The sequence below is a fragment of the Puma concolor genome, chromosome D1, assembly GCF_028749965.1.
Source record: "Puma concolor isolate L17-30 chromosome D1, mPumCon1.1.hap2, whole genome shotgun sequence".
Taxonomy (NCBI): Eukaryota; Metazoa; Chordata; class Mammalia; order Carnivora; family Felidae; genus Puma; species Puma concolor.
This window is the reverse complement of record NC_141676.1, coordinates 16,890,171-16,916,398: the sequence shown is the minus strand read 5'-3', so window position 1 is coordinate 16,916,398 and position 26,228 is coordinate 16,890,171. Positions and strand designations below refer to the sequence as shown.

Here is a 26,228-nt window from a genome sequence, read left to right as displayed (position 1 = left end):
ATCCTGAGATCAAGAGTGACATGCTCTACCAAGTAAGCCAACCAGGTGCCTCTAATAGAAACTTTTTTAAAAGTCCATAATTGGGGCGCCTGGGTGGCTCAGTTGGTTAAGTGCTGACTTTGCTCAGGTCATGATCTCATGGGTTCATGAGTTCAAGCCCCACATCAGGCTCTGTGCTGACAGCTCAGAGCCTGGGACCTGCTTCGGATTCTGTGTGTGTGTGTGTGTCTCTCTCTGCTCCTCCCTGGCTCATGCTGCCTCTCTCTGTCTCTCAAAAATAATAAACATTTAAAAAATTAAAAATAAAAAAATAAAAAAGTCCATAATCAAACATTGCATTTAGTTGTTAAACCTCTTTAATTGCCTTTAGTCTGAAACAGTTCTTGAGCCTTTTTTTTATTTTTGTCTTTCATAAGATTGACATTTTTGAAGCTACAAGCCCATTATTTTATAAAATGCCTAAGCTCATCTGATTGCTTCTTCATGCTTACATTCAGGTTACATAGTTTTAGCAGGAACGCCACCTAGGTAATATGTCCTTCCTACTACATCACATCAAGAAAAATATAATGTCAATTTTTCAATTGTTGGTATGTTTCTTTGATCACTTTGTTAAGATTCTGACTGCCAGACTTCTCTGTAACTAACAAGTAATCGGTGGGAAGATTGTGTAAATATTCCATTTGCCAGCAAACTTTCACCCAGTGATTTTTATCATCCACTGGTGATATTTTGGGTCACTTATTCTATAATAGGTGCAAATGGTGATTTTTGTAATTTTGTTATTTATTATACACTTATTACCTGACAATCTACTGTGAAGAAGTATTTAATCTTTACCCATTTCTTATACATCTGCCTTTGAAACCTTTGTTGAGGAAAATGTGAAAATACTTGCTGTAGAAAAAATGACTGGCAAGAAAAGATTGTCTTTGATCTTTCACTGTTAGCTGGAAAAGTAAATATAAAATTGTGAGTTTTAATTTCAGTGCTCCCCAGACCTACATATTCTTGCATGTAAACATGAGTTTAATTTTTAAACATTTTATTATGTTTTTAAGTTTATTTATTTTGAGAGAGGGAGAGCAGGGGAGGAGGAGAGAGAGAATTCCAGGCAGGCTCCACACTGTTAACACGGAGCCCAATGCAGGGCTAGAACTCATGAACCCTGAGATCATGATCTGAGCCGAAATCAAGAGTTGGAGGCTCGGGGCGCCTGGGTGGCTCAGTCGGTTAAGCGGCCGACTTCGGCTCAGGTCATGATCTCACAGTCCGTGAGTTTAAGCCCCGCGTCGGGCTCTGTGCTGATGGCTCAGAGCCTGGAGCCTGTTTCGGATTCTGTGTCTCCCTCTCTCTGACCCTCCCCTGTTCATGCTCTGTCTCTCCCTATAAAAATGTTAAAAAAAATTTTTTTTTTTTTTTTAAATAAAAAGAGTTGGAGGCTTAACTGACTGAGTTACTCAGGCGCCCCGAGAGAATCTTTTTTTTTTTTTTTTTTTTTTTTTTTTTTAGTATTTATTTATTTGTGAGAGAGATAGCGTGAGTGGTGTTGGGGCACAGAAGGAGGGAGACACAGAATCCAAAGCAGGCTCCAGGCTCTGAGCTGTCAGCACAGAGCCTGACATGGGCGGGGCTTGAACTCATGAACCATGAGATAATGACTGAGCTGGAGTTGGATGGTTCACCAACTGAGCCACCCAGGTGCCCCCCGAGAGAGAGAATCTTAAGCAGGCTCCATGCTCAGCACAAAGCTCAATGTGGGGCTCCATTCCAGGACCCTGAAATCGACCTGAGCTGAAATCAAGTCAGTTGCTCAAACCAACTGAGCCACCCAGGTGCCCCAGTAATTTATTTTTTTAATTATAGACAAAATATACTATTATCTCTCTCTCTTTTTTAGTTTATTTGAGAGAGAGCACATGCACATGTTCATGATCAGGGGAGAGGCAGAGAGAGAGATGGAGAGAGAATCCCAAGCAGGCTCTGCACTGTCAGTGTGGAGCCCCATGTGGGGCTCAAACTCATGAACCTCGAGATCATGACTTGAACCGAAATCAGGAGTCAGATATTTGACTGAACCACCCCGGGCCACCCCCCCCCCCCCACCATTACTCTTTAGTAGTTTTTAAGGTTAGGGTGCCTGGGTGGCTCAGTCAGTTAAGCATCTGACTTTGGCTCAGGTCATGATCTCGCAGTTTGTGAGTTTGAGCCCCGCAATCAGGCTTGTTGCTGTCAGTACTGAGCCCGCCTCAGATCCTTTGTCCCCCTTTCTCTCTGCCCCTCCCCTGCTCATGCTCTCTCTCTCAAAAATGAATAAACATTTAAAAAATAGTTTTTGAGGTTACTATTTTGTATGAATAGAATAGAAATAAGCATTATATAAATATGAAAGCAATATTGTTAGTATGTCAGGAGTCATTACTCAAAACAACTGAGTTTGGTTAATAATAGTCATCCTTAAAATAAATCAAGGAAGTGTTAACTGTTCAATATTAGATTAGTTCCATATATAAATTGCTTTTCAAAAAAAAGAACTAAAGTTATCAAGAGAATTACAAGACAAGACACAGACTAGAAGAAAATATTTGCAAAAGACACATCTGATGAAAGACTTATTCAAAATACACAAAGAATTTTTAAATCTCAACAATAAGAAAACAACCCTATTAAAAAAATGGACCAAAGACCTTAAGAGACCTCTCATCAAAGATACACAAATGGCAAAGAATTATATGAGAAGATATTTAGCATTGTATGTCATTCGTGAAATGAGATATACATACAAGGTTACCATATAGATTTACTACAGTATTACTGACTGTATTTCCTATGCTGTACTTTTCATCCCTGTGATTTATTTTATAACTGGAAGTTTGTATCTCTTAATCTCTTTTACCTGTTTCACCCATTCCCCTACCCAAAATTAAACATACACTTACCATATAAAGAATTGAAAACTTGTCCCCAGCAGGACAAGGGTTCTTAGAAGCTTCTCTGGGGAAAATTCAGTGTCCTCAGAGGGCCAAACCCCTATATACTGACACTTGAGGTTTCTTTCAATTGAAAATATTGGGGGGGGGGGGGGCAGCTTGTTCCTGATGACCCTCTGTGAGCCCCACCAGTTAACCAACCTCACTCATATACCTGAGTTTCTGCTGTCTTTTTGGTGCTTCATGTTCAAGTGTGAATGGGACAGCCAAGGGATCACCAGTCATTTGATGAAAGCCTCCAACATGGCTGCCAGTGTTTTTCAAGCTAAGTGAAGAAGGGGGCTTCGGAGATGGGAGTGGGAGTGCCTCATATGGATCTGATCCTTGAAGTCCAGCATGCTTTTTTTTTTTAAATTTCTTAATGTTTATTTAGTTTTGAGAGGGAGACAGAGACAGAGTGTGAACAGGGGAGAGGCAGAGAGAGAGGGAGACACAGAATCTGAAGAAGGCTCCAGGTTCTGAGCTGTCAGCACAGAGCCAGATGTGGGGCTTGAACTCACGGACCACGAGATCATGACCTGAGCCGAAGTCAGATGCTTAACTGACTGAGCTACTCAGGTGCCCTGAGCATGCTTTTTTTTTTTTTTTTTTTTTTTTTTTTTTTTAATGTTTGTTTATTTTTGAGAGAGGCCGAGGGGCAGAGAGAATCAGGCTCTGCACTGTCAGCACAGAGCTTTGTTGAGGGCTCGAACTCACAAACCATGAGATCATGACTCAAGTCGAAAGCAAGAATCAAACGCCTAGCTAAATGAGCCACCCAATCACCCTGAAGTCCAGCATGTTTTCTGATTCATGGTTTCAAAAAAATTAATGTCCGGTCCTGTAAAATTAGAGAGGAAGGGCAGTTCTGCCCTGAGTGGGGTTATGAAAGGAGTGTAGGGCTCAGAGTAGGGTCTGACTGCTTCTTCTGTGGGCTCTTAAGATAATCCTCCTGTTTTCAGCCCCATCTGCCATTCTACGTTGAGAGAGTTCTGGTACCTCTCATTCCTTAACCTTTCTTGGGTTCTTTGGTTCAGATGAACTTGCTTTGTTTTGGATTTGCCCTGTGGCTGGCTTGGAATATCAGCTCTGCACTCCTCACTCATGTGTTTCTTCTGCTTTCCATCTTCCAGAACTGTGATGCTGTCATCTCCATGCCTGATATCTCCATGCCACATCTTCTGTGTGTATGCTTTTTAAGCACCCCCCTCCCCCATTCTTTGTTGTTTTGTTTTAGGAGTGAGCAGAAGTAAACATAAGCATGGAAACCTTTATACTTAACCAGTCTGCTTACTTTTTTCCCCAGTGTTTTGTTGATAGCTTTCATTTGTTATTTCCTATAAAAGGAAACATTTATTTACAACCTTTATAGTTCTGTGTTTTTAAGTAGAGATTGGGAAAATAGTTGAGATAAATGTTTATCTGCCTATTTAAGTAGAACAGTTTTTTTTTAAATTAAAATTAGCATTTGTTTGAAAGTAAAAGATCTAGAGAACCTGCCTATCGGATTAAGTGTGCTTTTCCCTTAGTTGATTATATATTTTGCACTGGAGCAGTGATAAAGAATCTTCTGTCTAGTATTTGGAGGTTGATGATTACCTACATCCATTACATAACAATGGGAGAATTAATTTAATGGCATATTTTCTTTTGTTGCTGTTGTGTTGAAATACGAGTAATATAAAATTTACCACCTTAACCATTTTTAAGTGTACAGTTCAGTGGTATTAAATAAATACTTGCACATTGTTATGTAGCCATCCCCACCGTCCAGCCCCATATCTCTTCATCTTGTAAAACTGAAACTCTATACTTGTTAAACACTAACTTCCTGTTCTCTCCTCCTCTCCAGCTCCTGACAACCACTATTACACTTTCTGACCATGATTTTGACCACTCTAAGTGCCTCATAAAAGTGCTATCCTACAGCATTTGTACAGTCCTTTTGTGACTGGCTTATTTCACTTAATGTCCTCAAAGTTCATCCGTGTTGTAGCATGTGTCAGAATTTCCTTCCTTTTTTTTTTTTTAACATTTATTTATTTTTGAGAGAGAGAGAGAGAGAGAGAGAGAGAGAGAGAAAATACAAGAGGGGGAGGGGCAGAGAGAGAGGGAGACACAGAATCTGAAGCAGGCTCCAGGCTCTAAGCTGTCATCACAGAGCCCGATGCAGGGCTCGAACCCATGGACTGTGAGATCATGACCTGAACCGAAGTTGGACACTCAACCAACTGAGCCGCCCAGGCACCCCAGAATTTCCTTCCTTTTTAAGGCTGAATAATATTCCATGGCATATATACACCACACATTCTGATTTATTATATTTTTGGTACTTGTTTAAAAACAGTTTATTATGGTATAAGTCTCTGCCTGTTCTAAACACTTTGGGAACCTCAAAGACTTATTTGTTGTTATGAATTTCTATTAATGAAAATGATGTGCAGAGAATGTTGCTAAATTGAAATTGCTATTCAAGGCCCGGTAAATAATTTTTTGTTATTTCTTAAATGTTTTAAATCTTGAACAAAGGCCTTAACTGAGGTTATTTCTCAGGAAGGCAAAGCTGTAAGTGGTGAGTCTGGGGAAAATAGGTGTTGATTAAGCTTGATGGGAAGCAGTAATTGTTGGAGGATTATGATGTGTAAATATATTTTTGACCTAGTTAAGCCATTTTGTAAAAGGTGACACTTGATAAATTTAATCAAATTTATGTTGGTGGGAACCACATAGAATTTTTTGTAAATATCCGAAATTATATACAGTAATTAGGTTATGTCCCTAGGGCGAAAAATTTAATAAAGAGGTAAGGAGCTCTAATTAACTTACATATTCAGCATATTATCAGGAAAGGGATAAGAAATTTAAAAGTCTGCAGCAGAGTTTGCAATGTAATTGAGAGATGAGAATGCTAATGGGTAAAATGGCCTTGACTTGAACTAAGTGATAACATAAAAGCCCTACTTTGCCTCAGTCCTCTAGCAGCTGATGTACTGCCTTAAAACCCACCCTATCAGAGGGCCTCCACCCTTAATGTATTTTGGCAGTTATAACTGTTGGTGACAATGACTAACTTGAGCCATGGTTGGCAGTGTCTTAAAAGAAAGTCGAATACATACATTGTCAAGTGAGAAGGTTCTCTTGGTTCTTGGTGGTCGAATTCCAACTTGCTTGTCCCTGAGGGAGAGAAAGATACATGGACCTCATACTGGGATGATACCAGTTAGCCATCCAACATGATTTTAATTTCGCAAAATTGTCTCCTTTTAGGAAAGGCAGTATGTTGATATCTTGATGCTTCTCTTTCCATCTACTTAGCAATTTTATTTTTCAAATAATTGGATTTGTGGTATATAAGCAGTCTCTTGTAACTGAAGTTGTTCTCAAAACTTCGACTGAACTAACAAAATTAGTTTTCTGAGCATGTACATACAAGGACTAGACATTGGTTCTGGATCACCATTTATTTGGTAGTTTTAGCGACCGAGGTCTTTCCTAAACATGCCAGTAAGCCTCTGATCACCGTTTCAAAATCACTTCACCTGTTTTTCCTGCTGACTTTGCTTGGGGAATCTTGAAGGTCAGACTGAGGAGTTTGTCAAAATTTCTGGAGCATAGGAGCAATATAATGACATCATGCTTAGACTAGTCTTTTAGCAGTTTGCCTGAGGTTTACAGTGTAACCTAGAACATGTTGGGGAGGAAAACTTTTCCTATACACTCTTACATTTAGTACTTGGGGGCCTGCAACTTAAACTGACACAAGACTAATTAGCAACCATAGGGGTGCTCAGCGATGAATAACCCAGATGGCTAGAATTTGGGACTTATATACCTAACCGAATAAGAGAAAGGTGCCTAGGAGAAGAGGCTTCTATGGGAAGAGCAAAAAAGGTTTTTTCGAAAAAACAAATGAGTTTTTAGGAGAAGAAATGGGTGATAAGAAAGTTTGTGATGATATTTGTTTAGGTAGGTGCAAATGGTCTTTCCCTTTTCTTCATGACCATGACACTTCCCCCAGAGAGAGGATTTATGGTAGGTCTACTCCTGATCTCTCTCTTGGGAATAGATGCCAACCTGAAATGGGAATTTATGGCTGTCCTCATTTCTCAGAAGTTTCTGCTTTTAGTCAGATAAGGGAAGCCCGAGAAGGTTTCTTTCTACATCTGTTGAATCTCAAATGTCTTCAGCTAAAAATAAACTTTTTGCCAAAGTGGCTTATTTTGGGATGGCATATCCTGATCCTCTTCAAATGGAGAGTAACTAACCAAGTGAGTCTCTTCCAGATAAAAAATGAGACCTGGATTAAGGTGGTATCTTTGGAAATGAAAGAGTAGCAGATATAAAGGAATTTGCAGAAACAAGAGCTTGAAGGATTTAGTAACTGGCTAGTATTAGTAAAGGGCAGAAAAAAGGACAGAATTCAATTGTAGGTCTCTTTTTAATGTTTGTGCCAAATTTCCCCTTTGTATTCCTTGGAACACTCAAGGAATTTTGCAAAAAGTAAGACGTAAGGTAGACTTTGCGTTACATTCCTGTTGTAGCCTGTGAACTAACTGTGTGATAGACAAGGCCTGAGGGAACAACAAACTCTGATGCCTGTGAGATAGATAACTTTTTCCCCAGTCGAGATCTCACCCTTTTGGCTCAGTAACTAACTCTAGCTACATAATCCTTTTAGTGTTACAGTGGTACAAAAAGTCACAAGAGTCATTGTGCTGTTATGTTTGCATTGGTTAAAGTTCTGGTGGTGGGAACACAGTTCCCCACTTCAGTATAAAATAAGGGCAGTGCAATCCTCCAGGACTATTCTTATCTCAGATCTGTTGCTGGGTTGCTTCAGGGCTGTAAGCAATTTAGCCCTTTAAAAGTTTTTTGGTTTTGTTTTTTTTAATTTTTACCATAACATTTGTTTGTGTTATTTTTAACCACAATTAGGAAGGTCTGAAGGTGGGTGGTATGTTTTAAATGCTGTCAGACATACAAATGGTAGTCTCCAAAAGGTAAGTCCCTTATAATTTGCATCACTTTAGGCTTTAACCTGTCCTTGTTCCCAGTGGACTCTCCTGTGGCTTCTGAGTCCGGGGATTGTTTCTTCTCAGGTATTTTATTTCTCCTTCATTGGTTTCTTCCCCCCACCCCACATAAATTTGCTCAGATAGCCCTGTGCTACAGAGAAAATCCTTTCAACAACACCTTGAGGTCTTTTTCTGTACAACTTCTCAGAAGCCAGTGGAATCACCACCACTCTAAGAACCAATCCTCTCAAAGGTTATTAGCAACATGCCGCCAAGTCCAGTGCCCTTTTTCTCACCTCAAGAATAAAGGAAATCAGAATGTGTCACTCCAAAATATGTCTCTTCGATATAAAAATTATTTTGACAGATCAAAATTAAGGCAATTAAGCAGCAAATGGAGGAGAACCTTTCTTTACCTTCTGCTTTTCTGCCTAAAGGTGAGATATAAATTCTCCTTTTCCTGGAGGCAGACTCTTATCAGCTCAGAGAAGGTACCAGTGGAATCTGCCAACACCCCTTACTCCATTAGTTTCCTCCCATATATTTATACCTTCCTACAGTTTGCCACCCTTGGAAGAACTGCTTTCCTTTGTCCCATCATTTCTCTAGAAATTTACCATTCTTTGTTGAAGATCCCATATAAGCAACAGTTCTAAGCCACCATATTGAATTATCTTTCTCTTGAGGTTTCTCTTGTGAGATGTGCACTGCAGGTGTTGATAAATTGTTTTTTTTCCTCTTATTAATCTGTCTTTTTGTTAAAGAGGCCCAGCTGAAAACCTACAATGGGTAGAGGTAAAGTTTTGCCTCTTCCACAAGAGCTTTATATTATTTGGCCATCGCTTCAATTTTGAAACTTATTTCCTCTCGATTTCAGTAATAACAGCTCAGAAGTCTTTTTGCCTCCTATTTCTCCGATTAGTTCTTGCATTTCTCTTTATGGTTCTTTTGTGCCAATATTTTCTGGTGGCCTTTGTTATTTTTTTTTTTTCTGTTATCTTCCATGGTAATTTTATGTACTGCTATAGTTTTTAAACTATTCCTTCTTTTTGGAGAATGTCTACTTCTTCTACTTCTCCCTTCCTACTTTAACCTCAGTCTTAGTCTTTTCATAAGTTACAAATTGGGCATTTTCAGATAGATCTTCTGGTGTTACTAATTCAATCTATTATATAGTCTGAGCTGATTGGCTAAGACTAAAAATAATGATCCTCAACCCCAAACTTATACTACAAGAAAAATTAATTTATGATGGATCATGAATCTAAACATGAAATGTAAACAATAACATTTTTAGAAGAAAATGTAGAAGATTTTCATGAGTTTGAGATCAGCAAAATTTTTCAACAGAGCACAAAGGAGTGCTGAAAAGAGTTGAGAAATTGGACTTAAAAAGTTTAAGAACCTCTTTTAATCACTTTCAAAGACTCCATAAGAGGATACCACTCAGCAATAAAAAGGGATAAGCTATGAACGTGGAACACAACATGGGTAAACCTCCAAATAATTATGCTAAGTGAAAGAAGCCAAAGAGTACATGCTGTGTGATCTAATTTGTATAAAACTCTAGAAAACACAGATAGGGATCTATAGTGATAGAAAGCGTGGCAGCGATTGCCTAGGGATGGGGCATTGAGGAGGGGCCGGAAGGAGGCATTACAAAGGAATATGAGGAAACTTAGGGATAGAGATGTTCACTATTTTGTGGTAGTGGTTTTACAGTTACAAATATATGTCAAAACTTACCATGTCTTACACTTCCAGATATTGTTTATTGCCAGTTATACCTCAGTAAGGCTGCTTTTAATGTAGAAATAAAGAAACGCCACAGATTAAGAACAGGTGAAGGCCATTTAATCAGAGCTTGTCATGGCAGGGGAGTTAGCCACCATCACTTGCACTGGCAGAGACTCACAGGCAGGTAGACCAGTGGAAAAAAGTGGAAAAAAGACAAAGCTTCAGGTATGTCCTGGTTTGGGGTTATTGGCATAGGAACACTGTAGGCAGCCTAACCACAAGTTGGGGCTTGGTTAGGGATGTGGTCGGTTAGGGATGCATATTTGGCCTTCCTAAGTTGGAAGCAGGGACAGAAATTGGGGAAGCTGTCAGTTATTAACCAGGTATTGACTGGGGCTTTTTACAGGGGTTATTGTTCGGCTTCCTGGACTACTTGCTAGAGATAGTCTGCCTTCCTTGACTGGTTACTGTAGGTAGTAGGTTGGCTTCTTGCACTAGGTGGCGGAGATATCAGTTTGGCTTCCTTCCTGGGCTGGTTTCTGCAGGTTGTCAGTCAGAGCTCTATTTTTATATATGTAGTCTGGCCTTTGTCTGTTAGCATATTCAGATTCTCATGAAAAAGATGTCATAAGAAAGGCAAACCACAAACTGGGAGGAGATATTTACAGTATATATTCAACAAAGTATTTATATCTACTATATATATTTTAGAAACTTCTACAATTCAGTAAGAAAAAGATAACCTAATTTTTTAAATAGGCAAAAGGCTTGAACTAGTACTTCATTAAAGAGGATTTCCAAATGGCTAGTAAACATGAAAAGGTGCTAGTAGGGAAAATTCAGTGGTCATTTAATCACTAATCATTAATCATTTAATACAGATTAAATGAGATACTACCACACCCTTACCAGGATGGCTAAAATTAAAGAATTAGTAGTACCAAGTATTATAGTAGTATAGATGTGGAGCAGCTGGAACTCTCATACACTGCTGGTGAGAGTGTACCTTGGTACAGGTTCTAGAAAACTGTCGGTGTCTGTTTAAGTTTATGGGGGTGCCTGGGTGGCTCAGTCGGTTGAATGACTTCAACTCAGGTAATCATCTCCAGTTCATGGGTTTGAGCCCCGCCTCAGGCCTGTTGCATTGTTGCATGCTGTTGCATGCAGGGCCTGCTTTATGCAGGCCTCTGTCCCCCACTCTCTCTGCCCCTCCCCGCTTGCGTTCTCTTTCTCTTTCTCTCTCTCTCTCTCTCTCTCAAAGGTAAACATTTAAAAAAACACTAAATAGGGGCGCCTGGGTGGCTCAGTCGGTTAAGCGTCCGACTTCAGCTCAGGTCATGATCTTGCGGTCTGTGAGTTCAAGCCCCGCGTCGGGCTCTGTGCTGACAGCTCAGAGCCTGGAGCCTGTTTCCGATTCTGTGTCTCCCTCTCTCTCTGACCCTCCCCCATTCATGCTCTGTCTCTCTCTGTCTCAAAAATAAATGTTAAAAAAAAAACCAAACACTAAATATGTATACTCTGTGACCCAACATTAACACTCCTGGGTTTCTATCTGATGGCAGTGAGTGTTTACATCCACCAAAAGACTTGTGTAAAAATCTTGCTAAAAACAGGAAGCAACCCAAATGTTTATCAGCCTGGAATTTATAGTTTATGGTATATTCAAGAAGTGGAATGCAACATAGCAGTGAAAAAAGAATAAAGTGCTACATACAACATTATAAACGAATCTCACAGGCATGATTTGAATAAAGGAAGCTACCCACAAAAGAGTTAATATTGTTTGATTCCATTTATATAAATGGAACAATTTGTCAAAATAGATAAGACTGATCTATGATGATAGAGGTAAGCATAATGGTCCCTTTTTGGTGAGTTTATTGACTGAGAGGACACAAAGGAGCCCTCTGGAGTATTGGAAATGTTCTATAACTTGATCTGACTTGTGGTTATATGCATGTATATATACAAAATTATGTATTATGTGTTGAAATAGAAATGAAAACAAAATATTTTTTGAGCTGTATACCCAAGATTTGTGCATTTCACTACATGTAAGTTATACCTCATCTTTATTTTTATATTTTTTTGTAATTTCAAGTTTTTATTTAAATTCCAGTTAGTTCACATAGAATGTAATATAGCTTCAGGAGTAGAATTTAGTGATTCATCACTTACATGTAACTTCCAGTGCTCATCACTACAAACGCCCTCCTTAATCCCCGTCACCCATTTAACCCATCTCCCCACCCAGCTCCCACCATCAACCCTAAGTTTGTTCTCCATAGTTAAGAGTCTGTTTTATGGCTTGCCTCTTTCTTTTCGTCCCTATGTTCATCTGTTTCATTTCTTAAATTCCACATATTAGTGAAATCATATGATGTTTGTCTTTCTCTGATTTATTTCACTTAACATAAAACACTGTAGCTCCATCCATGTCGTTGCAAATGTCAAGATTCAGTCTTTTTTATGTCTGAGTAATATTCCACTGTATGTATATACCACATCTTCTTTATCCATTCATCAGTCGATGGACATCCATAGTTTGGCTATTGTTGATAATGCAACTATAAATATGGGGATTCATGTATCCCTTTGAATCAGTATTTTTGTGTCCTGTGGGTAAATACCCAGTAGTGCAATTGCTGGATCATAGGGTAATTCTATTTTTAACTTTTGAGGAACCTCTATACTGTTTTCCAGAGTGTCTACACCAGTTTGCATTCCCACCAACAGCGTAAGAGGTTTTCCCCTTCTCTGCATTCTCACCAACATCTCTTATGTCCTGTTGTTAATTTTAGTCAGTCTGACAGGTGTGAGGTCATATCTTGTCATGGTTTTGATTTGTATTTCCCTGATAAGTGAGGTTGGGCATTTTCTTTTTTTTTTTTTTCTTTTTTTTTCTTTTTTTTAATGTTTATTTATTTTTGAGACAGGGAGAGACAGAGCATGAACAGGGGAGGGTCAGAGAGAGGGAGACACAGAATCCGAAACAGGCTTCAGGCTCTGAGCGGTCAGCACAGACCCCGACGCAGGGCTCGAACTCACGGACCGAGAGATCATGACCTGAGCCGAAGTCGGCCGCTTAACTGACTGAGCTACCCAGGCGCCCCAAGGTTGGGCATTTTCTCATGTGTCTGTTAACCATCTGCATGTCTTCTTTGGAAAAATGTCTATTCATGTCTTCTGCCCATTTCTTCACTGGATTATTTGTTTTTGGGGTGTTGAATTTGATAAGTTGTTTATAGATTTTGAATACTAACCCTTTGTCAGATATATCATTTGCAAATATCTTCTCCCATTCTGAAGGTTCCCTTTTAGTTTTGTTGAGTGTTTCCTTTGCTGTGTAGAAGCTTTTTATCTTGATGAAGTCCCAGTAGTTCATGTTTGCTTTTGTTTCCCTTGCCTTTACTGATGTGTCTAGTGAGAAATTGCTCTGGCCAGAGTCCAAGAGGGTTACTTCCTGTATTCTCCTCTAGGATTTTGATAGTTTCCTGTCTCACATGTAAGTCTTTCATCCATTTTGAATTTAATTTTGTGTACAGTATTATACCTCAATTTAAAATTTTTCCTGTTTCACCTCTCTTCTTTTGTTTATATTTTTCCTTGAAACTAGTTCTCCTTCTGGCTTCCTTGCTTATTGTTAACTGAAACCAGTTAAATTTTTTGTAGTCAGTCCTTAAATCCTGCCAGCTCTTCCTTTAAAGTATCTCCATCCATACTATTTGAAACCATGTCTGTAGTAGAGTTTTAGCCATGACCACAAGCCTTCATTATTACCAGGGAATTAACGGTTTCCCTGCTTTTCATACTCAAACCTTTTCTACAATATGCCAGCAAAGCTATCTTTCTAAAGCACCATTCAGAGGATGCTAGCACCCTCACTATGTTAATTCCTTCCCTCATAAGTCTTGAGGAGGCTACCATTTCTGGTGTACTAGGTGCACATCAGGCTCTAGCATTGCATTCAGGATTCTCATGATCTGGCCCCAGCCAGCCATACTGCTTCCCTATCCATACACAATTCTTTGGAAAACTGGAATACTTAATTGTTCCAAATCCATTTTGTTCTCTGTCGCTGCTATTCTTCGTTCAAGTTCTTCTCTCCCTAAATGCTTTTTTCCTCATGCCAGCCCCATCTCAAACAATTTCAGCCTGAGGGGGCTATGGTGTGCCCCATGAAATCCAAGAACCCCATGAAATTATATCCAAACATTTCTATATATGTGCATTTTTATGGAGAAAGGCTTGTTTTCAGATTATCAAAAGGGGTCCATAAACCCCCAAAAGTTCAACTGATTTAGTGGCCCTTTGAAGGAATATAAATGATCTCATTTTGTTTTAACAAAGTTTTAAAAAAAAATTTTTTTTTTTTTAACGTTTATTTATTTTTTGGGACAGAGAGAGACAGAGCATGAACGGGGGAGGGGCAGAGAGAGAGGGAGACACAGAATCAGAAACAGGCTCCAGGCTCTGAGCCATCAGCCCAGAGCCCGACGCGGGGCTCGAACTCACGGACCGCGAGATCGTGACCTGGCTGAAGTCGGACGCTTAACCGACTGCGCCACCCAGTTGCCCCAACAAAGTTTTTATCTCATTAAAATTTAGTCCTCTGGGCGTCTGGGTGACTCAGTGGGTTAAGTGTATAACTCTTGATTTCAGCTTAGGTCATGATCTCTTAGTTCATAAGATCAAGCCCCTTGTCAGGCTCTGTGCTGACAGTATGGAGCCTGCTTGGGGTTCTCTCTCTCCCTCTCTCTCCCTCTCTTTCTCAGCACCCCCCCAAAATAAACATTAAAAAAAAATTTTTTTTTTAATGTTTATTATTGAGAGACCAAGAGAGAGCACACGCGTGGAGGGGCAGAGAGTGGAGGAGACATAGAATCTGAAGCAGCTCCAGGCTCTGAGCTGTCAGCACAGTGCCTGACGTGGGGCTCAAACCGACAAACCACAGCGCATGACCTGAGCCGAAGTCAGACGCCAACTGACTGAGCCACCCAGGAGCCCCAAACATTTTTTTAATATTAAAAAAAAAAAGGCAAAAAAAAAAACAGTCTTCATGGGGCATCTGGGTGGCTCAGTCAGTTGAACATCTGACTCTTGATTTCAGCCCAGCTCATGATCCCAGGGTCATGGGATTGAGGTCCGTGTTGGATTCCACACTGAGCATGGAACCTGCTTAAAATTCTCTCTCTCCCTTCCTTTTTCCCTCCCTCCCTCTCTCTCTTTTTCTCTCTTCCCCTCCCCGCCCCTCTCCCCTCCTCTCTCTCTCTAAAAATTAAAAATATATTTAATAAATTAAATAAACATCTTCAGTATGCTGGGTACTAGAATTTTTTAATCAATAAGTTATATTTCAAGCTTAAAGTTTCAGATGCAGGTAAAATGGCTTGTCTTATTCATTGTGTAGGTCTCTAGATTTATTTCTTTGTGTGGAATTTATTTTCCTCACAAGATAGTATCTTAATACTTTTTACTTTGGTATCTTAGGGGGAGATTTTTTTTCCCCCTCCCACATGATTGTTTGCACAGCTAGACAATACCATCTCTGTATGCTTTGAATTTAAAAGATATTAGTCACATTTTTCAACACTTTTTTTTTCTGTTTTAGATTCCTATAGGCAATGGAAACTGATCTCAATTCCCAGGACAGAAAGGACCTGGACAAGTTTATTAAATTTTTTGCCCTCAAGGTAATATGTCTATTCTCTTGAGCTCAGAACTGTTAGAAATAACTTCCGTGCTTCTCCCTTTTTGGAAATATAGAATAACAGCTTGCAGCTTGCCCATTTTAAGGGATACTTCTGTCTGTTGTAAACCAAACTGTGAAGTTTGGGGGCGGTACTGGGGGTGTAACTAAAAAGTAACTTCCAATTTTCCACAGCTACTTGTTCAAAAAAAATTTTTTTTTGTAAGGCTGTTTGCAGAAATGTCAAACTATTATGCCAGGTTATTGGCACAGTATGTTCCCTTGGGTTGGGAACAAAGACTGTGGACTGGAATGGACATCATTTTGGGCATCTTTCCCAAACCGTCAACTAACTCTGAAATGTCTAACTTCCACTTATTATTTCCTTCTGGATAAATGAGGAATTAAAACTGAATTTTGAATGCTTTAGAAGTTATATTTTCCTAAATCTAAAAATCATTTCCACCTTTATCGCTTCTTCTCACGATTACCATGTAAAAAAACAATCCATGCTGTAGATTCTGGTTGTAAAATTAGTTGGGAGACTTTTGCCATATGGGCCAAATGATATGAATAATTGTGGAATCCTTGGTTTAAATCTACTATGATTACATAAGTGTACGGCAGTGAATATTTAAACCTATGGTTGGACTTGTTTCTTTATGAAAGTCAGAGACACCATGTGCAAATTTCCTTCTGCCATGTGAGAATATTATAGATCCCAAGCCTTGAACTAAAATTCCTCTAGTTGGTTGACATTATGCCCTCAAGAATATTTGCAGTATTAGTTTTGTATAGTGTTTTTTCTATCTGTCCTTGAATTTTAAAATCCTACCCTTTTCCTACAGTATAGTTATGGTCATTGGCATCTTTTTAACCCTGCATTCAGAGGATGTGAACCCTGATTGTGAGCCAAATCAATTTAAGACTCTTTATCTTTGATTTGGTTGTTTGTTTGCTTTTTTTCAGACTGTCCAAGTGATTGTCCAGGCTCGACTTGGTGAGAAGATTTGTACTCGTTCATCTTCATCCCCGACGGGTTCAGACTGGGTAAAATTCCCGTTTTTTGTTAAGGGATATACTATGGTGTCTGTTACAAGGAATCCTAATGCAGTAGGAATGAATACTATCTATAGTATTACTAAATCATAACATTAAAACAGTAATTCCATTTGATCCATTCACTAGGTCAGATGTTAGTCCTAGGTTTGTTTGGTTCTCGGCTTTCTGCTGCAGTAGGTGAAAAGCTTAGACTTCAGAGAACAAAAATATCTTGTTAACTAATCTTTGTAATAAGTCATTAGCTCTCTCAACCTGAGTTTTAGGGCTTTGATGTAGGATGTCTCTTCTGGGCAAGAGAGAAATGAATGAATGGCTTCAATCACTCAAAGCAATGCATGCATTACCCAACATAACCATCTTACTGCTTTATGTTTCCATAATGTTTTTTGTGAGTGTTTCACACAGTCTCTTTTGTTTTCTAGTTCAATTTAGCAATCAAAGATATCCCAGAGGTTACACATGAAGCAAAAAAGGCCCTGGCAGGACAGCTGCCTGCCGTTGGGAGATCGATGTGTGTGGAGATCTCACTCAAGACTTCTGAGGTAAGGTTATGACCGGGGTGGTGTTTCCACTTGGCACCAGAGGTCTTCACATTCCAGTTTCAACTCAGCCTCATTCCTGCCCCTTCTCTCTCTGAACTTAGCATTCTCTGAGGAGGTCATGCTTTTTTTACTTATTCTCCCAAACACTTGGAGTAGGCTCTTTGTCCTTCATATATATCCTCTATAGATGAAATGTTTTTACTTATCCTTTAAGACTCACATGCTCTTGAAAATCCCCCCAATTCTTGGGGGAGAGATAACTACTTTTTTTAGACTTCCTATGTGTTTTATTTACATTGATCCTAAAGTATAACTTGATGTATTGTGATTTTTCTAGTTTTTTTTCCCTGGTGTGTTGTGATTTTACCTTATTTCACACCAGGATCAAGGCAGATATTGTTACTAGTATGTTTATTCATCTATTTCCACTATAAGATTGTGAAGCTGCATGGTATAATAAAAGGCAATTGGAGTTTAGAGCTACACAGACACAAGTTCAGATCCTAGCTGAGTGACTTTGGCCAAATTACTTAACTCCATCCCCACCAACACCACCAAACTAACATGACACTTCATAGTCTTACAAGGCTATGTTATTTTATTTATTTATTTATTTATTTATTTATTTATTTATTTATATTTTGAGAGAGAGAGCGTATGTGCATGTGCATGGGGTAGGGGCAGAGAGAAAGGGAGAGAGAGGATCCCAAGCAGTCTCCATGCTATCAGTGCAGAGTCCAATGAGGGCTCGACCCCACTAACTGTTAGATCATGACTTGAGGTGAAATCAAGAGCAGATGCCTAACCGACTGAGCTACCCAGGTGCCCCTATTTTCTCACTTAATACTTATTTATAAAGTGCCTAACATAAAGTAGGTGATCATTACATGTTCCTGTTCATACTTTACAAACACTTTTATTCTTGAGGTCAGTGGTTGTACCACATCTTATTTATCTTTGTAGTTCTTCAAATTGTTTTTTTTTTAATGTTTATTTATTTATTTTTAAGAGAGACAGACAGAATGTGAGTGGGGGAGGGGCAGAGAGCGAGGGAGACACAGAACCTGAAGCAGGCTCTAGGCTCCAAGCTGTCAGCACAGAGCCTGATGTGGGGCCTGAACCCATGAACCGTGAGATCATGATCTGAGCTGAAGTCGGACACTTAACTGACTGAGCCACCCAGGTAGCCCTTAAATTCTTTTTGAAATGAAGCAGGATGTAACTAAATCATCTCTTACGTATGCCTAGCACAGTGCCTGGGATGGCCCATAGTAGCCTCTCCATGAATTTTGTTGAATGAATGATGTTAATACTTATTCCATGGAAACTTTAGCACCCCACAAAAACAAAACTTCCTATTCTTCGTTGAATTGCCAGTTTGTACTATGAATTATTTTCCTTAGTGATCCATAGTGAGTCCTAAAGGAATCTCTAGAAGAATTATTTTCCTTTCCCGGGTACAATCTGAGTATAAAATGTTCTGATCATCCTAGACAAACTGCATCAACTTGTTTTGGATACTTCCGACTAGTTAGCCATCCCTTGATTTTGGGGAGCAGGGGAATTCAAAATTTATCATGTCATTTAAAAATGACAGTATGATGAAAAGGATATATTAAGGGTACATATTTCAGTTTGATCTAGAACAAGTTCGCTATTCCACAAACTAACCTAAGCTTACTCCCAAACCTAAAGAATAGCTCTCTTCCAGTTGATTGGTAATAAGGTTACTTGTCTTCAAAAGTGTGTGACTATTCTTCTCACTGAGTGGCACACAAGAGTGTTACAGGGTTGAGGGATTCTGGCTTTAGTCTGTTTTTCTTTCCCACCCACTAGGCTAAGTCTGTTCAGAGTACCAGAGAAAGACTGAACAGTTTGGCTGAAGACATTACACAGCTAAAAAGATTTTTAAGCAAGCAGCTTGTTAAGGTATTCCTTAACTGTGGGTGTCACCTAAAAATATCCCCTGTAGAATTGGAGGGAAAGGCTGTCTCCATCATTTGAAGTATTGGCCTTTCTGAAGAGCAATTTGGATATACATAACAAAAGTCTTAGAAGCATAAATACTCTTGGGGCACCTGGGTGGCTTAGTTGGTTGAGTGTCCAACTCTTGATTTTGGCTCGTATCATGATCTCACAGTTCAGGGATCAAACCCTGCATCAGGCTGTACACTGGTAACAAGAAGCCTACTTGGGATTCTCTCTCTCTTTCTCTCTGCTCCTCCCCTGCTCACCCTCCCTCTCTCAAAATAAGTAAACATTAAAAACAAAAAAAAGAATACTCTTTAACAGCGCTAATTCTGAAAATTTGCCTTAAGAAACTAATACAGGGTGAGGACAAAGTTTTAGTCTCAAGGATATTTATCACAGTTTTGTCTGTAATAGTAAAAAATTAGAAATAACTTATATGTCCACGTACAGGGGGACTGATTTGATAAAATGATGGTCATATGGTGGAATACTATGCAGCCATTAAAAATGGTGTGGAACTTTTAATTATAGGGACATTTCATGTTACATTTATTAATAAAAATGATAAAAATAGCATATATAGTATAATCTCACATTATTTTTTTAAGTTTATTTGTTTAAGTAATTTCTACACCCAAGATCAAGAGCTACATGCTCTTCCAACTGAGCCAGCCAGGAGCCCCTCACATCATTTATTAAAGTAGCTGATTAGATTGTAAATTGATTTTTTTTTTGCTTTATTTATATTTTCCACATTTTTATAGTGACTATATAGTGCTTTGTAATAAGAGTAAATAATTTTAAAAAACCAAATAAAACTGAAATATCTTTCAATTGTCCCATCCACAGGGCGATTCCATGGAGCTAGAAATTTGGTGTCTTGAAATGAATGAAAAGTAAGTACTCTGTTTTAGGGTCCGTGGTTGCGGTAGCCGAGAATAAAACAGATGACATCATGTGAAAAGCAGGGCTTTGTTATCAGTTGTGGAGGGTGTTCTTCCCACTTAACAAAGCCAATAGCTCTTTGCTACAGTTTGCCTCATGCTTGGCTTCCAGCCCAGGCACAGAGATGACCTTCAGAGGGAGGTCAGTCCGGCCAGACTCAGACACCACAGGGAAAGGAGCAGAGCAAAGGCTCAAAAAGATTTGTTGTTTTCCCAGAGTACAGCTAGTTCTCTGATTAAATCCCTTGCGAACTCTTGTAACATGACTGCTCTGTTTTGTCTTTTTTTCTGTGTGGCAGATTTCCCTTCCCTACTCCTTTTTTACACCCTGTGTTGGTCATGGATTGGAAATGCCTGTTCTTTTCCTTTTCCATTTTCTTCTTTCAAGGAAGATCAGCTTGCTTCCTGCCTGAAGCTTTAGTTTTCTAGAACAGTATATAGGAAAATTGAGGAAATGGCAACACATCAAAAGAAAAATCTTAATAAGTATGTGGGGTGTGGGCATTATTTTTCTTTCTTAAATAGAAAGCAGTTGACAGGTTATAGTCCAAAATTTTAATACCAAACACACTTTTCTCCAGATTCCTATTAGATGCATAGAGGTAGATAGCTCATAAGATAGCATATTGAAATTGTTTGCACCTTCAATAGTATAATTGCAGTGTTGAATTACTTTTTTTAAGTCTGTAGCTTTATTTCTTAGATAACTGCTTCAAATCGAGAAAGAAGTACAGTAGGTGCCTTTTGAGGTCTATCTGCCTAGTTCTAGAGTATGAGAAAGTAAAAACTTTTGCTTACATCAATAATCTGTTGATAAACTGATAGAACTCTAATTGCACTTTTAGTTCAGAACATATTTTAATGATAAATTTCATCTTACACAGTTCCCATGCTTAATTTGCAATTGTCTTTGTTGACTGTAATCTTCTGTGAAAGGTGTATTTGGACTGCAAAGCAGGTTATATTCTGTCAGAATTTATGCATAATACTAGCAGGTTAATCTCAGTCACTAGACAGAACATAACTAACACCTCTGTGTCTGTGCATTTCTTGGTTTTATGTTAGTTGAATGGGTGAATGCTGATAGTGTCTGTGTGTTTCTCAGGTGTGATAAAGAGATTAAAGTTTCCTACACGGTGTACAACAGACTGTCACTGCTGCTGAAGTCCCTCCTTGCCATAACTAGGGTCACACCGGCTTACAGACTCTCCAGAAAACAGGGGCATGAATATGTCATATTGTACAGGTAAACAACGTAGCTGCTCACCTTCTCGATTCACTCATTAGCTTTGTCACTTTGCATATTGTCTGACCAGCATATGGGTATTCTGTGATTAATTTTGAATAGGTGGTTTCTTGGATAGTTGATGCTATAGCTTTACTATGATTATCTATCCCTCCTCTTTTGTGAAGCTCCGTTTTCTGAAGCTACCAGGTTCTTGGCCCTTTTGTCTGTGCACAGTCATGAGTCCTGTGGAGTAGATTTTGCGGTTCTACTGATGCACATCTCAAAGCTGAAAAAGGAGCTTAAGACTTTAAAACAGGCTATCCTGGGAAGATTCCACAGCCTTCTACATTTCGGAATTAAATTAAATTTTGTCTTACAGCCTGCCAATTCAATTTGGTTTTTTTCAATTTGTTTTTAATTAGTTGTCTGTGGATATAAAGAACTCATCAATAGTTCTGAGAGTATTTCCCTTGGTAGTTCACCTCAACACATATTTATTGAGTGCCTTTTTAATGCAAGCATTGTGCTAGGCCCAAGGAAGAACTATACAGATGCCCTGCCCTATAGGTGTTTCTAATCTAATGGGGAAACAACTTTTTAATAAAAAGCAAGATTGGAAAACTACATAGCAGTATCAGGAAAAAAGTACTAGGAGAACACAAGGAGGGAAAGTTTGTTCCAGGTGGGAGAAACCAGACAGGCTTCCTGGAGAAAGTGGCATTCAAGCTAGACCTTGAAGCAGAGAGAATTTCAGCTGGTAGAACTGAGAGAGAATGATCATTCCAGGTAAGGAGTGCAAAAGATAGCAAGGCATAGAAGTGGGGGATGGGATCTGAGCTGTGCTCAGGTTGTCAGATGGACCTGAGTGGTGGTAAAACGGATAAGTAGGAAAGTGTGAGAGCAGAGCATGGAAAGCCAGGAGTTCCCAAATCACCCAAGATTCTTTTGGCATATTAGTAATGAGCCATTTGTAAGCCTTTGGCTTATATGTATAGAGCTGATTGTGAGGGGAAATTAGTATAGCAGGATGGAACGACTAAGGATTAGAGACTTAACTAGTTACGTTGAAACAATTTACTACCTGAGAATAGTTATCAAGTCATTCTGTAATTTTCTTAGCAGTAATCTAGCAATCTTACATCTAACAATCTAGCATCTTAAAGATGTTAATGTTTTAACATCTTTAAAATATTTTTGTTGTCTTCTCTGTAGTCTTCCCAAGTTTCAGGTTGAGTATTCCATTTGAAAATTACTGGACTTTTAGTCAAATATAACGGATCACTTTCTAACTCTTATGATAAGCCCTCTTCACTTTGGTTCTTTTGTAAGTAGCCATACTACACTACTAGTTACCAGCTTAGTTAACTAGGACTCCTAGTCCTTTTCATTACCAGTGTTTAAAGTCTTCCTTTAGTCTGTGTCTCTGCAGTAATACAGTATTTATTGCTTACAGTTTATCATTTATGAGTGCATTTGGATACTGATAACTATAGTTTAAACCATAGAGAAATGGGTGGTCTCAGATGTAGAATTGTCTATTTTTTTCTCCCTTTTTATACTGTTTTTAACAGGGTAGGGGCACCTGGGTGGCTCAGTCAGTTAAGTGTCCAATTTCAGCTCAGGTCATGATCTCACTGTCCATGAGTTTGAGCTCCGCGTCAGGCTCTGCTGACAGCTCAGAGCCTGGAGTTGCTTCAGATTCTGTGTCTCCCTCTCTCTCTGCCCCTCCTCTGCTCGTGCTCTGTCTCTCTCTCAAAAATAAATAAACATAAAAAGAATTAAAAAAAAAAAAAAACACAGGGTGACAGTATAGTCTTATATCATTAAAGAATAATAGCCTTCTCTTTATTTTAAGCTATATTATCATTTTTTCCCTGGCCCTACAGATTTGATCATGTCAGTGTAGAATTACAACATTATAAGAATTCATTCTGAATTTGTTGTTCATCAAGACTGAATTAAAATAAATTATTGTCTACTATCTGTTTAAAAAAAATTTTTGCTCAGCATCTGAATGGTATAAAGAATATAGCCAAGGGGCATCTGGGTGGCTCAGTCAGTTAAGCATCTGACTGGTGATACCAGCTCAGGTTGTGATCTTGAGGTTGTGAGATTGAGCCCCACACTCTGTGCTGTGCTGAGTGTGGAGTGGAACCTGCTTGTGATTCTCTCTTGCCCGTGCGTGTGTGTATGTGTGTGTGTGTGTACACGCATGTGTGTGTACATGCGTGCTCTCTCTCTCTCAAAAATAAATAAACATTAAAAAATAATAGGGGGGCGCCTGGGTGGTTCAGTCGGTTGAATGTCCCGACTTCAGCTCAGGTCACAATCTCACAGTTCGTGGGTTTGAGCCCCGCGTTGGGCTCTGGGCTGACAGCTCAGAGCCTGGAGCCTGCTTCAGATTCTGTGTGTCTCTCTCTCTCTGCTCCTCCCCTACTCATGCTCTGTCTCTCTCTGCCTCTCAAAAATAAAGAAACATAATAAAAAAAAAATTTAAAAAAAAAGAAAGAAAAAAATAATAGGGGCATCTGGGTGGCTCAGTTGGTGCCTCTCTGCCCCCCCCCACCAATAAATAAACATTAAGAAATATATAGTCAAGAAAAAGGTTAGATAATTAGGTTACTTAGAACACTGTACCCAATATTCAGATGGGTATTGAGGTTTTTTTGGGGTGTGTGTGTGTATGTGTGTGTGTGGTTTTTTTTAGGGTTTGTTTTATTTTGTTTTGTTTTGTTTTTGAGAGAGCCAGAACACAGGCAGGGAGGGGCTAAGGGAGAGGGAGAGAAAGAATTCCAAGCAGCCTCCATGCCCAGCAGCGGAGCTGACATAGGGCGTGACCCCACAACAGTGAGCTCGTGACCTGAGCCAAAATCAAGAATCAGATGCTTAACTGACTGAACCAGCCAGGTGACCCCAAATGGGTACTGAATATTTTTTTATTAGAAGGTTACTAGCAAAATATGTTTGCAGCATTCCATTGACATCATTCTTGTATTACTTAATGGCAGGAATCAGCAAACTGTGGGCAGCAGACCATCTGTTTGTTTTTATAGATAAAGTTATTTTATTATTTTTTTAAGTTTGTTTTTTTTTTTTTTTTTTTAATAATCTCTACAAAAGACTCAATATGGGGCTCGAACTCATGACCCCAAGATTCACCTGAGCCAGCCAGGTACTGCAAAATAAAAGTTATTTTAGAACCCAGCCACCCCTTTCATTTGTGTATTATCAGTGGCTACTTTTGCAGGACAACAGCAAAGCTGAGTAGTCTGCTTCAGACTATATGGCCCACAAGCCTAAAATATATGATCCTTTTAACGAAAGTTTGCTGACCCCTGTTTTATGGTATCTGTCACTTTGGTGCATGTATTTCAGATATTTATATACATTTCTTTTCTCCCATTCCAGATTATAATTTGTGAGTCCTAGGCTTCAGATTTATCCTGAATCTCATCCCTACATTCTCCTTATCTCATGCCTAACACCTAACCATAGGGCTTTATACATTGTTAGAGCTTAGCGTTTAATTGAACAAACTGCCATGTCTGTGTTTAATTGTTAACATTACTTGAAAAATATAATGTTATGTAGTATAGTTTGTAATGTTTTATAGCTCAGACTTTTAGCTAATATAGATAGGCCTTCCCAGGGCAATTCAAAGAAAGGTTCTGCTTTGCTTCTATCTTTATATTTTCAGAATAGTCTTATGTAATTATTCTACAGTGGAAAAGATTTCCTAATTTTTTTAAGTTTATTTATTTTTGAGAGAGAGAGAGAGAGATTGTGTGAGCTGGGGAAGGGCAGAGTGAAAGGAGGACAGAAAATCTGAAGCACTGACAATACAGAGCCCAGTGCGAGGCCTGGACTACCAACCATGAGATCACAGCCTGAGCTGAAATCAAGGGTCGGACACTTAACCGACTGAGCCACCCAGGCACCCCATGGTGTTCTAGTGTGTTCACTTTGGAATGACTTGTGACAAGCATGGAGAACTCCCATTAATTGAAGACCACTCTTCAAAATCTGGTACCTTCTATTGCATATTTGAAAGTTGCTAAGAAAGGAGATCTTCAGTGTTCTCATCACAAGGAAAAAAGCTTCTGTCTGTATGGTGATGGATATTAACTAGACTTACTGTGATAATTTGTAATGTAACTAAATATTTAATCATTATATTTACATCTGATACTAATAAAATTTTGTATGTTGAACATACCTAAAAAAAAAAAAAAAAAAGTCTAGTACTTTCTAATAGTAGTTCCAGATCTATTTGCCAACCTTATTTCTATAGTATTTATTTCCCAGTAGTTATACTTTAAAAACACATGGCAGGAAGGGAGCCTGGGTGGCTTAGTTGGTTAAGCATCCGACTTCAGCTCAGGTCATGATCTCACATCTGTGAGTGAGATCTCTGCTCATGCTCTGTCACTCTCTCAAAAATAAAATAAACACTTTAAAATTAAAAAAAAAATTTTTTTTAATCTTTATTTATTTTTGAGAGAGAGACAGCGTGTGAGCAGGGGAGGAGCGGAGAGAGAGGGAGACACAGAATACAAAGCAGGCTCCAGGCTCTGAGCGCTTAGCTCAGAGCCTGATGCGGGGCTCGAACTCACGAACAGTGAGATCATGACCCTAGTGGAAGTCAGACACTCAACCGACTGAGCCACCCAGGCGCCCCAACACTTTAAAATTTTTTAAAAAGTACATTGCAGGAACAGGAAGAAGAAACTGAAATTGCAGACTCAATTTATTATTTTCCTCATTTCTTTTTTTTAAATATTTATTTATTTTTGAGAGAGAGACAGAGCACAAGCAGGAGAGGGCGCAGAGAGAGACGGAGACAGAGAATCTGAAGAAGGATCCAAGCTCTGAGCTGTCAGCACAGAGCCCAACACAGGGCTTGAACCCACGAGCGGAGCTGTGAGATCATGACCTGAGCTGAAGTCAAATGCTTAACTGACTGAGACACCCAGGCGCCCCTATTTTCCTCATTTCTTAACCAGTTCTTTCCGTTTACATTCCTATGCCTGCAGCTTTATTGAAACAGTAATATTATTGCTCCATTAAGAGA

At 39.1% G+C, this 26,228-nt stretch overlaps 1 protein-coding gene across 9 annotated transcripts in view; it reads left to right on the top strand.

Moving 5' to 3' along the window:
• The window catches only part of ATG13 (autophagy related 13), a 54,392-nt gene that overhangs the window by 12,312 nt on the left and 15,852 nt on the right, over window positions 1-26,228 (top strand). For all 9 annotated transcript variants that reach the window (XM_086677541.1, XM_086677539.1, XM_086677540.1 and 6 more), the window contains 5 exons: window positions 15,333-15,414; window positions 16,380-16,460; window positions 16,895-17,014; window positions 19,835-19,881; window positions 21,035-21,175. In XM_086677541.1, the coding sequence (XP_086533667.1) occupies window positions 15,346-15,414; window positions 16,380-16,460; window positions 16,895-17,014; window positions 19,835-19,881; window positions 21,035-21,175 (458 nt within the window). In that variant the 5' untranslated portion in view covers window positions 15,333-15,345. The remainder of the gene's footprint in view (window positions 1-15,332; window positions 15,415-16,379; window positions 16,461-16,894; window positions 17,015-19,834; window positions 19,882-21,034; window positions 21,176-26,228) is intronic.